This window comes from Phyllostomus discolor, chromosome 9 (genome assembly GCF_004126475.2).
Source record: "Phyllostomus discolor isolate MPI-MPIP mPhyDis1 chromosome 9, mPhyDis1.pri.v3, whole genome shotgun sequence".
In the NCBI taxonomy this organism is placed as follows: domain Eukaryota; kingdom Metazoa; phylum Chordata; class Mammalia; order Chiroptera; family Phyllostomidae; genus Phyllostomus; species Phyllostomus discolor.
This window is the reverse complement of record NC_040911.2, coordinates 34660538-34674855: the sequence shown is the minus strand read 5'-3', so window position 1 is coordinate 34674855 and position 14318 is coordinate 34660538. Positions and strand designations below refer to the sequence as shown.

The following is a 14318-nucleotide window of genomic DNA, read 5'->3' as shown; positions in this document are numbered from 1 at the left end:
TCAGGGACTGAGTTCTGTGGCTTTGGAGTGGGGGGCTATTTTCCCAAGAACCTTACTGGTGCCTCCCCCTCACAGGAGATCTGGTAGCCTCACTCTCTGGCCTCTCGGTGGCCTCACCCTTTGGACTTCTGGTGGCTCTGTCTTGCTGAGAGTGGGGCAGAATGGCAGACAGACTAAGCTGTGTGACTCTGGGGCGGAAGCCTCTCTCCCCATCTTCCCCTAAGCCTCCCCTTCAAGGGAGACCCCTTGCCAGCTTCAGACAACATCAGAATAGGATCCAAATAGTGTCACCAGAGGCACATCCAAAGGGAGATCTTGGCATATCCAAAGGGAGACCAGACCCTGCTGAAGTGAATTCTGGTTTGTGTGGTCAGGGTTGATTCACTGGCCCCATCCTTCCAACTCCTGGTGGCCCTGCCCTGCTGAGATAAAACTCTGGGAAGAATGTGGGACAGACTGAGTTGTGTGGCTCTAGGGTGGGGGATATTTTTCCCTCACATGACCTCCCTTCACACAGCCAAATCTTAGTCTGTTTGGGCCTGATAAACTCTGCTGGCCTCACCCTGACAACCAAGACTCCGCCCCACCACAAAGGTGTGTGAGCACCCACTGGGTCACAACTAGACTTGTTATACCCTGGGAGATTTGCTGAGTGGCCTCAGACCCAGCACTGGCACTGAGTTTTAACCTGTATCAGTTGGGTGAACACCACTTGCCCCTACCTGGTAACTCACTGAAAACCTACCTCATGCAACGCAAATACTGCCAGAGGCTCTTTTTGGTGACTGAGCTTAACAGGTAGCCAGCAGGTGAAGGAAGGCAGAAGCAGACTTTGGGGTGCCTTTGGACAGTTGCTAACATGCCCCCAGTACAGTACTGTTAAAAGCTGGCCTTATTGTACAGCTTGGTCCTTCCCTCACACACTCAGGCCCAGCAGAGGCAGCCACAAACTGTGGATTGCTTTGTAGCTACAGATTCTACAGGGCCAGTAGTAGGCAGTGTCTGACATTGGTCTGTACCAGAGTACCTCTCAAGAGACCCTAGAACGAACACACCCAGATGCCAGCTTCAGACAACATCAGAACAGGATCCAAATAGTGTTACCAGAGGCACATCCAAAGGGAGATCTTGGCATATCCAAAGGGAGACCAGACCCTGCTGAAGTGAATTCTGGTTTGTGTGGTCAGTACCTGCACAACTGCTCATATACTGTGGTCAGGGTTGATTCTCAGTCAGCCAGCCTGAGGGTTGACCCCATGCTTGAATGGGCCAATAGCAATCAAAACTCAATTACCACAGAAGGGGCCACATAACTCACCCAGTTCAAGTGATGAGGGAGACTACACCACTGAGTCCCATAGGACACCTACTATATAAGGCCACCCTACCAAGACAGGGAGTCATAGCAGATCTACCTAATACATAGAAATAAACACAAAGAGGCAGCCAAAATAGGGAGACAAGATACTTGCCCCAAAGGAAAGAACAGGAGAAATTTCCAGAAAAAGCTAAATGAAATGGAGACAAGCAATTTAGCAGATATAGAGTTCAAGAAAATGTTTATAAGGATGTTCAAGGAACTCAGTGTGAACTAAACAGCATGAAAAGGGACATAGAAACCATAAAAAGTAACAGAAATGAAGAATACACGGAAGGAATAAACAGTAGGTTGGATGAAGTAGAAGATTGAATTAGTAATTAGGAAGACAAGGTAGAAAAAAATGCCCAATCATAGCAGCAAAAAGAAAAAAGAATTAAAAAATGAGTTTGAGCCCTGGCTGGTGTGGCTCAGTGGAATGAGTGCTAGCCTGCAAACCAAAGGGCCACTGGTTCAATTCCTAGTCAGGGCACATGCCTGGGTTGTGGGCCAAGTCCCTAGTAGGGGATGTGTGAGAGGCAACCACACATTGATGTTTCTCTCCCTCTCTTTCTCCTTCCCTTCCCCTCTCTCTAAAAGTAAATAAATAAAATCTTTAAACAATGAGTTCAAGAAACCTTTAGGACAACATAAAGTGTAACAACATTTGCATCATAGGGGTACCAGAAGGAGATGAGAGAGGGCATGGGGTCAAGAATCTACCTGAAAAAATAATGACTGAAAACTTCCCAACTTAGTGAAAGAAAGAGACACATGAGTCTAGGAACTGCAGAGAGTTCCAAACAAGATGAACCCAAAGAGGCCTACACAAAGAAGCATTGTAATTAAAATGGCTAAGGTTAAAGACAATGAAAGAATCTTAAAAGCAGCAAGAGAAAGACAATTAGGTACCTACAAGGGAGGTCCCATAAATCTGACAGTTGATTTCTCAACAGAAACATTTCAAGTCAGAAGGGACTGGCATGAAATATTCAAAGTGATGTAAAGCAAGGATATACAACCACACCTACAACCCAAAGTACTTTACCCAGGAAGGCTATAATTTAAAATGGAAGGAGAAATACAGAGCTCCCCAGACAAGATGAGGCTAAAGGAGTTTGTTACTACTAAACCAGTATTATAAGAAATGTTAAAGGACTTCCATAAGAAAAAGAAGAATAAATAAAAAGGGGAATATAGTTAAAATAAAATGGCAATAAATACAGACCTATCAATAGTCACTTTAAATATAAATGGCTTAAATGTTTCAGTCAAAAGACAAAGGGTAGCTGAATAGATAAGAAAATAAGACCCATACATATCCTGTCTACAAGAGACTCACCTCAGTGCAAAATATACACACAGACTAAAAGTGAAGGGATGGAAAAAGATATTTCATGCAAATGGAAAGGAAAAAAAGCTGGGGTAGGAGTACTTATATCTGACAAAATAGACTTTAAAACAAAGGCTATAGTAAGAGACAAAGAAGAATACTACATAATGATCAAGGGAGCAGGCCAACAGGAGAATATAATAACCCTTGTAAACATTTATGTACCCAGCACCTAAATAAGTAGAATAAATCATGATGGACAGAGACCATCAAGGGAGGCATAAAGGGAGAGACCAATAGTAATACAGCCATAATAGGGGATTTTAACACCCCATTGACATCTATGGATAGATCTTCTAGCAGAAAATCAACAAGGAAATGGCAGCCTAAATAACACACAAGGTCAGACAGATTTAATTGATATTTTCAGAGCATTTTATCCCAAAGCAGGGTAATATACATTCTTTTCAGTGCACTTGGAACATTTTCTAGGAGACACCACATGTTAGGACACAAAACAAATCTCAATAAATTTAAAAGGACTGAAATCATATTGAGTACCTTCTCTGTCTATAATGGGTAAAACTAAAAATCAATGACAAGAAAAAAAAACTGAAAACACACAAAGACATGGAGGCTAAATAATATATTACTAAACAATGAATGGGTTAACAATGAGGTCAAGGAAGAAATCAAAAGATACCTTGAAACACATGAAAATGAGGATGCAACAACCCAAATCTATGGGACACAGGGAACACACACCTAAGAAAAAAATTCATAGCATTACAGGCCTATTTCAAGAAACAAGACAGACCTCAAATAAACAATCTAACTTACACTTAAAGGAACTTGAAAAAGAACAATGAACAAACCCAAAGTGAGTAAAAGGAAGGAAATAAAGATCAGACAGCACAAGTAAATACAATAGAGTCTTAAAAAACAATACCAAAGATCAATGACACTAAGAGCTGATTCCCTGGAAAGATAAACAAGAGTGACAAACCTCTTAGCTGACTTAGCAAGAAGAAAAGAGAGAGAACCCAAATAAATATTATCAGAAATGAAAGAGGAGAAGTAACAATTGACACTAAAGAAATACAAAGGATTGTAAGAAGATATTAAGAAAAACTATATATATGACAATAAATTGGACAATCTGGAAGAAATGGATCAATTCCATGAAACATAGAATCTTCCAAAATTGAATCAGAAAGAATCAGAAAATATGAATAGACAGATTGCAACTAATGAAATGGAAGCAGTAATTTAAAAAACTGCCAATAAACAAAAAAGTCCTAAACTGCATGGCTTCACAGGTAAATTTTACTAAACATTCAAAGAACTAACACCTATCCTTCTCAAATTATTCCAAAAAATGAAATAAGAAGCAATACTCGTAAGCTCATATTATGAGGCCAGCATTGTCCTAATTTCAAAACCAGGTAAAGACACTACAAAGAAAGAAAATTATAGGACAATATCCCTGATGAACAAAGATGCTACAATCTCCAAGAAAATATTAGCAAACCAGATCCAGTAATACATAATAAGATTATACACCAAGATCAAGTGGGGATTATTTCAGGTATGCAGGGTTGGTACAATATCTGCAAATCAATAAATGTGATACATTACATAAACAAAATGAAGAATAAAAATCACATGATCATATCAATAGATGCAAAAAAAGCATTTGATGAAATCCATCACCCATGTAGGATAAAAACTCTCAGCAAACTGGAAATAGAGGGAACATAACTCAATGTAATAAAGGCCGTATATCATGAACCCACAGCCAACATCATACTCAATGGGCAAAAACGCAAAGCATTTCCCTTAAGATCAGGAACAAGACAGGAATGTCTGCTTTCATCACTCTAATTCAACATACTACTGGAAGTCCTAACCACAGCTATCAGACAAGAAGAAGAAATAATAGGTATCAAAATTGGAAAGGAAGAAGTAACACTGTCATTATTTGCAGATGACATTATACTGTATATAGGGAATCTTAAAGATGCCAACAAAAAACTACTAGAACTGATAAATGACTTCAGTAAAGTAGCAGGGTACAAAATAAATATCCAGAAATCAGTTGCATTTTTATGCATCAACAATGAAATATCTTGAAAGGGAACTAAGAAAACAATCCCATTTAAAGTTGCATCAGAAAAAATTCCTAGGAATAAATTTAACCAAGGATAGAAAAGATGTGTACTCGGAAAATTACAGGACACTGAAGAAAGAAAGTGATGACGATACAAATAAATGGAATCATATACTATGTTCATAGATGGGAAGAAATAACATTATTAAAATGTCTATACTACCCAAACCAATCCATAGATTCAATGCAATTCCTGTCAAGATACCAAGGGTGAATTTCACAGAACTATAACAAATATTCCAAAAATTATATAAAACCACAAAAGACCCTAAATATTGACAGCAATCTTAAGAAAGAAGAACAAAGTTGGATGAATTGCATTACCTGGTATCAAACTATACTACAAGGCCATAGTAATAAAAAAAGCATGGTATAAGTGTAAAACAGACATTTACAAGGCCTGTCCATAAAGTATCCATCCATGTAATATAAAAAATAGAGCTATTTATTGAAGATACAAGATACAAGAAACATTATCCATAGGACAATAATGCCTTAATCCCCTTTAAAGTAGGTACCTTGGGACCTCACATAGTTTTCCCAATTACCATCAGTTGCCCTATCATATTTTCCTGAATCTCATCGACATTCTGAAATCTTTTCCCTTTCAAAGGTGATTTTAGTTTTGGGAAAAGCCAGAAGTTGCAGGGCACCAAATCTGGGCTGTAGAGGGGTTTGAGTCACCTGGGTAATTTTATGTTTCACCAAAAAACTCTGCATGAGACATGATGCATGAGTGGGTCTATTGTTGTATTGAAGCTGCCAGATACCAGTTGCCCATAGCTGCAGCCTTCTGAATTATCTGAATAATTTCCACAAAGGAATATTCAAGCTAAATGCAAAATTTGATACAGATTCATTGCCCTACTTGCTTAGTCATTTTGAATGTGATGGCCACACAGTACACATGCTCACTCAATGGCATCTACCACCCCCACTAACTAGTACTGTTCACGCATCATCACTGTTCACACATGTGCCTTTGAGTTCACTCTCTTTTGCTGCCAGGATATATCAATGTCAACAAACTGTTCTTGTTTTATTAACAACAGCTGGACTTTTTCTGTACAGACCTTATAGATCAATGGAAAAGAGTAGAAAGCCCAGAATAATCCTATGCCATTATGGTCAATTAATATTTGAAAGGAAGCAAGAACATACAATGTGGTAAAGGCAGACTTTTCAGTAAATGGTGTTGGGAAAAACGAACAGACACATGCAAAAAAGCATGAAACTAGGCCATCTTACACCATACACAAGAATAAATCCAAAATGGATTACACACTAAATGTAAAACTTAAAACCATAAAAATCCTAGAAGAAAACATAGGCAGCAAAATCTTGGACATTGCTCATAGCAATATTTTATAAGATATTTCTCCCCAGGCAAAGGAAACAAAAGGGAAAAAAACCCAAATGGGACTATCTCAAACTAAAGAGGTTTTGCACAGCAAAGGAACACTTCAACAACATGAAAAGACAACCCACTGAATGGGAGAACATGTTCACCAATGATAAATTTAATAAGGGGTTAATATCCAAAATTTGTAAAAAAAAATAACCCATAAAACTCAACACCAAAAAACCCCAAACAAACAATCCAATTAAAAATAGGCAAATAACTTGAATAGACACTTCTTCAGAGAGAAGATACAGATAGCCAACAGATATAGGAAAAGATGCTCAATGTCACTAATCATCAGGGAAACGCCAATTAAAACCACAATGAGATCAGATATCACCTCCCACTTTGTGGGGAACCACCTTGCCTGGTTTCAGAAGCTGTAACCCCCATGGCTAAGGCTGAATAAAGGACCTTGGGACCATAAGCCACTAAGGAGACAAAGCTTATCTCCCTGGCAGGGGCTCACCACCTCTGCCCCTTTACTTCACCCTGCTAGGCACTGGGCAGATGACTGCCCATTGACTGGTTAGTCAATGATGGGTAAGATTCCTCAAGGAGGGATAACCTAAGACAGGCACGATCACAAAGGGGCCCTCAGGGAAGGACTTGGGGGGCTATAGGAAAAGGGGATGATGGACTCTCACCCCTTGGCTTTGACATAGCCTAAGTCCTCATTCTGTCTGTTAGAAGTCACCTAATCTCTTGGCTGCTTTACTTCCCCTGCCTGAATTAAGCCTGAAACAATGTCGAAGTGTGGGCCAGCCCTGGGCAGGAACAGGGGGTTCCCTGGGGTGATCAGGCCTAAGAAAGAATGAATAAAATCCTGTGAAACCTGCTTTGCTAAGAATGTCCTCAATTTTCTGATAAGGATCCAAGTGTGAAATGAGTTTGTTCCCCAAAGTTTTATGGCTCTTTAGCTAACTGACCTTGACTCAGAAGAAGCCCTCATAGTTCTCTGAATGTTATCTATTGTTTGATGATTACTGCCTGACAATGATTAATGAGCTTTACCTATATTCCTGTGCAAATTGAACTCAATATGAGCCCATTGAGGAATAGGCTCCTGGCCCTTCTCCTTTGAGAAATTGGTTACCTTTCCTCCCCAAGCAGATCACATCTTGGTAGACTTATTCTCATCTGTGGTGGCCACAGGGGGGAGGGCTCTGTGCATGGAGTGCACCCCCCACCACCTGTTAGAATGGCTATCACCAATAAATAAACAAACAACAAGTGCTGGTGAGGATGCAGAGAAAAGGGAAGGCTTGTGTACCATTGGTGGGAATTTAGATTAGTATAGTCACTGCAGAAAGCTGTATGGTTACCTCAAAAAATTAAAAGTAGAACTGCCCAATGACCCAGCAATGCCACTTCTGGGAATCTATCTGAAGAAACCTAAAACACTAATTCAAAAAAGTATATGCACCCCTATGTTCATTGCAGCATTATCTACTATTTACAATAGCCAAGATATAGAAGCAGCCCAAGTGCCCATCAGGAGATGAGTGGATAAAAAAGCTGTGCTACATTCACACAATGGGGTACTACTTGGCTGTACAAAAGAGGGAAATCTTACCTTTTGTGGCAGCATGGGGGGACCTGGACAGCATTATACTAAGTGACATAATTCAATCAGAGAAAGACCAGTACCATATGATCTTGTTACAGAACAGACCCATGAGGGGGGCAAGATACTATTACTGAATGAACCCCCCATTTTCCCAGGGTCCCCCTGTACTAGGTTTGCCTTTCTTGCCACCAGGGAATTATAACTCTCAATGACACAGATTGGTGAAAAAGAAAGGAAGTATTTATTCAAAAGTTATACAGACTTAGATGTCTTCATTAAAATCCCAAAGTTCCTTAAAACACCCACAAATGGACATGGTCCTTCCTCCCCACCTTTGTCCAGTCTGGGGTACCATATCTCAGGAAAAGAAATAGAAGTCTGTGGCTCAGGTAGCCTCCAGTTCTTCTCAGTAATCCATGCTCTGCTGGCCTCCTGCAGTTCCCAGCACCATCAGCTGTGTCACTGGGATCTCCAAACCCACCAGTAAGCTTCAAACCCACTGGGCTCTTAATCCAAACCCACATGGCACCTTCTCCCAGCCTACCAGTAAGAACCCTTTCACCCCTTTCCTTCCTTCAGTATCTCTCCTGCATTCTTCCAAACTCCTATGGGAGAGCTCCACATTGCTGCTACATCTTGCTTTCCAACTTCCTAAGCTGTGTGGCAAAGGGAGCCCCAAAGCCGCATGGTTCCTCCCTCATGCCAAAGCTGTGTGTGTCCAGCCTGTGTGGTTGCCATGCCTGGGTTTCAATCCCAGAGCCAATCTTCCTCTGCAGCCCCATGTTTTATTTTTCCCACAACTGGCTACACCTGCCAGCATTCTTATATATTTTCCAGCTTTTCTGGACTGCCATAGTAAATCCAGGCAGGCATGGCCCTGGAGCATAGAGCCAACCATCTCCAAGCTCTCCTGCAGGCACTGTAACCAGGGGTAGTTGCCTCCCAGTTACATCCTGGGATGTAGTCACTTCCATCCCCCTGGCTCAAAGTGTGGCCACAGCCATTTAACATATCCCTGACACCAGTTAAAAGTCATAGATATGTAAAATGACTGTTCTAGAGGTTATTTATAAAACTGTTGGTATGCAAAAATAACTCAGTGGCCCTGCTCCAACTGTCCTATCCCTCAGTTCAGACTTGTAGGGGTGAGGATATCCTATGATTTTAACATTTCCTGGACACCCTGAGTCTGGAACCCATTACAAACCCCTCTTTGGGGGGGGTGCTGGTTGCATCCTGTTACAATCTCACTTATATATGGAATCTAATGAACAAAATAAGCTAACAAACAAAATAGAAACAGACACACAGGCACCAAGTCTGTCAGAGGGCAGGAAGGTTGGGGGCTGGGTAAAAAAAGTGAAGGGAGTAAGCAAAAAATCCCCCAAAATCCAAAAACCCCTCATAGACACAGACAACAGTACGGTGATTACCAGAAGGAAAGGGGGAGGTAGAAGAGGGTAAAGGGAGAAAAAGTGGTGACGGAAGGAGACTCGAACTGGAGTGGTGAACACACGATACAAAACACAGATGATGTATTATAGAATTTTACACCCACCTGAAACCTATATAACTTTGTGAACCAATTTTACCCCAAGAAATTCAATTAAAAACAAAAGAAGAAAATAGGTCTCTTTATAAGGAAAAGTATTTTGTATGTGACTTAAATAAATAAGAATGATATTAATAGACTCCACTGTGTAACTGTTGTTTGGCCTTACCAAACCCCTTGAGCATATACAAATAATTGAAAATGCAGTGATAAAGAAACTAAGCTGAAAGGCAAATAAACTGTTTGAAATGGCTAACTGATTTTTTCATTGCACAATGATGGCGTTTTTCAAGTATTGAGATGGCTGCTACTTTGAGTCAATATTTACATTTATATTCAAAAGCAAAATGGTACTTGATAAGCATTAGATCGTGTCTACAGTCTAGTATTTGCAGTACAGCATATTGCCAAACGACTTAACAATTTTTAAAGCTTGATGAGTTACGGGGCATCTGGCACAGATTAGTTACAACTGGGACTTAATTTGGGTGGAAAGACAGTGGGAACTAGAATGGGAACTTATTTCAAAGACCACTGGGAGAAGACTTTGAAAAATGTACCCTTGAATTGTACAAGTGTAGATTTACCACTCCTCTTGACCAGGGTGGGTTATAATTTATGCCCTAGGAGAACAACAGCAGCAAAAAGCATGGAGGTTTGCGTTCACGAGTGAAACCTGAGCACAATTTGCCTCGGGTCAGTGTCTGCCAGTTCCCCAGTGTAGCAGCACAGGCAGCCCTGAGGGAAACCGTAGCTGGCCTGGCCTGGGGGAGGGGCCGTGGGGGAGGGCGCCCAGAAGCGGCTGGCGAAGGCCGGCCATCCTTGGTTTGTGTGTGTGGCTGCATGTCACAAATAAATTAGTAGAAAGACCGGATGAGAGGACAGTGACGCAGGCAGGAAGGCTGACTAACTGCGGGTAGACATCAAACACCACAGTGGAAAGTCAACTTGTATGACTCTACGGCGAGGGGTTCATCTCTTAACTGTTTGGGAGGGGGTGACTGGGTGAATTGAAACCTGGGAAAATCACAGAGAAGAGTCACCTTAGTTAAGGGAGAAGTAGATAAAAGTATCTATTTGCACCCATGATGCTAACGATGCAGAGGTCAGGATAAGCTCAGAGAGTTGTGTACTCAGCAGTGGTGGCAGAGTCTCCGTCTCCACTGTGTACCCGCCCCGCCCCGCCCCGCCCCCGGGGAGGATGGTGTGGAGGGAGGCACTGAGGTGGGGAGACAGGGGAACTGCATGAGCACTTCCATTTGACCGATCTTTGTCGGTCAACACACACATTGCTCATACCCAATAATCAGCAATGCCTTTTGTATATTTAAAAATATTTACAAATGCTTAATTATTAACATTGAGAGCAGAATTATATATTACAATTTATGAGAAGTGAAGAAATACCTTGTCGTTGATATGTTCCTGGATTTTTTCTCTAGTCACTGAAAGAGAAAGCAAAAAGAAATTTAACGTGAAAGTATGCAAATGAATAAAATGTAGTACTAGTTTTGCTCTGTTCTCACTCAAAACTCCAATAGCAGCACGGGCTCTCTGAGCAAGGATTTGTATCATAACATGAATGTTTGCAATCACTTGGATAACTGGAATGAAAAAAAAAGTCAAAACCTAAAAAGACCACATTAGACAAAGACAACAAAAAATGACATGGACCGGAAAGAGTGATACCAGAAGAATGTATGAAACTCCGGCAAAGAAATGGTGAAGAGATGAAAAGGACCAAAGAAAAATTCAAACAGTATCCAGTCATAGGTTTCTGAACAATGACAACCTGTCAGGTGGGGTACTACCACTGAGCTCATGCAACCCTGAGGACTAGACCAGGAGATTTAAAGGGGCAGATGGCAGAAGTGTTACTTTTAAAATCTGTTGTTTTCCCTGTGAAGGTGATAAAGATGTTATTATGCTTTGTTCTCATAGGACTGCTGGAGATTAATGAATGTACACACCAACAATTCTATAAATGGTATCTTGGTCGGGACAGAAACAAGTCAGAGTAACATATAAAGGCAACATAGGGGCATAACTAATAAAGATTCTAAAATAATAAACCTTAGTCATTGCAAAAATAGCCCGAGAGTGATCAATGTCACATTTGTCTTACACAGAAGGAAAAGAATCCTTAGTAATAATAAACAACCAACAAGCCACCAGGAAAGACAGGAAAGAAGTAATTGTGTGGCACTGCAGTTATCATGTGCTTGTGGACATCTTGGTGTGAGACGTACACGTTACTAAACATGTCCTTTTAAAATTTTAACTAAGGTAATGGTGCAGTCACATTCATTGGTAAGAAATAATACAGACAGACTCTGTCTGTATACACTTGACCCCAGTTGTGACACCTGAGTGATCCATGGCACAGCATCACTGCTAGGACACGACGTGGACGCGGTCAGGACATGGAGCATTTCCGTCACCACAAGGACGTCTCACGTTATCCTTTTATCTCTGCATCCATTCCCTCCCACCCCCACATTTTGAGCCAGCCACTCCTGGCTCTGGCTCCCTGACGAAAGGAAAGGTTCATGGGTTAAAATCATTAGGCGGAGCATCTTAGGGCCTGAAGGTGGCTACTGATGAGCTCTGCATCATACCAAATGCAGAGAGCTGTTGGCTTTGTGCCAGCAGCTCTTTCTGTATTAGTCCTCAATTGATTTTCCAAGAGTTTAAAGTGTCCTAATAATAGTGATATTTTTTTCCTCCTATTTTATTCAACATCTGTAGTATCCTAGTTCTGTATTAGGAACCTGGTACGTGCTCAGAATTGTGGGAATTGACATGAAGGACTGAGAGTAAATGCCAGACAACTTACAACATCATGTTTTACAATTGTCCTGAAGATCAGCATTATTTTAATAGTCTTTTTAGTGTGAATTTCCCCAAATTTCCACTGTTTTCTTTCTTTAAACTACTATTGACTAAAAGTTCCTTAGCACAGCTAGAGTGAACAGAGAGGCTTCTTCTTCATTGCATTGCACGGTGTGTGTGATTAGGGGTCAGGGGTCGTGGCAGGTTGGGCAGCACTGGGCAGGCTTAACCTCAGAGCGCCAATTACAAGCAGGAGCCCAGGACACAAACCTGGGCTGTGTCTTGGGATGACAAGACAAACTGGACACAAGTTTTCCTGGTAAAGGTCGGAGGGGGCCCAGGGTGTGTGGCATCTGCCCAAATAAAGAAGAGGAGGGTGACTTGGTGATGTAAATGGCAGGGAATACATCCATATTTTGGAGAGATTTAGGTATCACAATGCACATAATTTCAGGAACAAGGCAGGAGCCATGCTGGGAGACTGAGAGGTAAGGCAAGGGCTGAGTGAGGAGGTCACAGGGCAGCCTTGCTGTTCCCGAGGTCAGGGAATTGGTTGAGGGTCATGGGGACTTGGGAACCAACTAGACCATTTCTGTGAGTTACAGCTATTTAAATATGAGAAAAATGATCTCTTCCCTTGAGCTCTGAAAACTCGCATAAATTAAAACTCATAATTATATAATTATTTTGTGGCCCTAGTCATCGTGATTGCTGCTAATGATAATCTTTTTCTCTTGCTTATGGATAATCATAGCCTGGTGGGGATGTAAATGTTCCCTGGCCGATGCACAAAAAAAGGAGGGAATCCCACTTAAAACCTAAGTCATCCCCAAATTTATTCAAATCGTATGTGAAAAAGAGGAATGGAATTTAGGGGATAAATTTTAACTGCATAAGCCATTGCTAATAAAAGATTAAGAAGTATGTGGTTTAGCATCTTTTAATTATTTTTTCTAGCATCTTTAATATACAATGTTTGAAATCTCTGGTTGGATCAACATTATTTTGCTCAGAGGTTTGTGGACTTTGCATACTGATTCTTTCCTGTTTCCAAGTACATTTGCTTTTAGGCTATTTTTATTCACTTTAAAGGAATTTTAATAACTTTCTGTTGACAGCATGGACAGCTGGTCTTGAGAATTAAAGAAAATTCACTTGCTGACTGAGGAAGGAAGTGACATCAATGAGCTTCTAAAGTCAGCCCAGAGGGGGAAATTGGCTTGTGAGAGAGTAGCCTTTCATTGCACTGTATTTATCGAGAGATGCCTTGAGATGCAAATTGCGGTATCAATCAAACCTATGGTGCCTACCTCCAACCAACTTAGTGCAAACTGAAGAACATTGAGAAGAAAAAGGATGAGAAGTGCAGGAGCCTAGGGGCTAAGTGAATTACGGGAGCTCAGGATCCCCCCTCTCTCTGCTGATACTTCACTCTCTGTCAAGCCTCTTTGTCTAGAAAATGAGTTTGATGTAAACTGTTGGTCGAAGTTGCCCTTTTTCTAAGACAGACAGCTAATAAGAACATGTACTTATATATTCATATATAGCGCAGACTTGTTACCATGTCACCTTAACCCAGAGTGCTGTCAATTGCTTTTTATCCCCCACTGAGAGCTATCTGGAAACAGGGATATTTAGGTATCATAAATTGCCACACCCTTGACATCTTGATATTTGTAAAATTGGTATTCATTGTTTATAACTCTATCACAGAAAAAAGTCAGGTACCAAATCTGCACTTTAAATAGTTATCATTGTCATCATAATGAATGGCTTCATTCTTCACCGCCATCAGAAAACTTACCTCTGGAGCTGCAGTTACCCATTTTTCTAAGATAACCGTGCTGCAGGCGCATAGAATGTGTATATGTGTGGGTTGTGTATTGTGAACATGAATGTATGTGTGTATATATACACACTTGTGCGCCAGATAGGAAGAAAAGTGCCTACACAGATTTTATGGTTGTGACCCCTGGCTGGTGTGGCTCAGTGGATATAGTATTGGCCTGAGAACCAAAAGGTTACCGGTTTAATTCCTAGTTAGGGCACATGCCTGGGTTGTGGACCAGGTCCCCAGATGGTAGTGTGCCCCAGGCAACCAA

General features: G+C 41.1%; 1 protein-coding gene across 2 annotated transcripts in view; it reads right to left on the bottom strand.

Moving 5' to 3' along the window:
• Positions 1 to 14318, bottom strand: part of CHST9 (carbohydrate sulfotransferase 9) — a 231106-nt gene that overhangs the window by 25777 nt on the left and 191011 nt on the right. Inside the window, exon 5 of one of the 2 annotated variants that reach the window (XM_028524462.2) lies at positions 10792 to 10829. The exons of the other annotated variant lie outside the window; for it this stretch is intronic. Within the exon in view, the coding sequence (XP_028380263.1) occupies positions 10792 to 10829 (38 nt within the window). The remainder of the gene's footprint in view (positions 1 to 10791; positions 10830 to 14318) is intronic. 2 annotated transcript variants of the gene reach the window in all.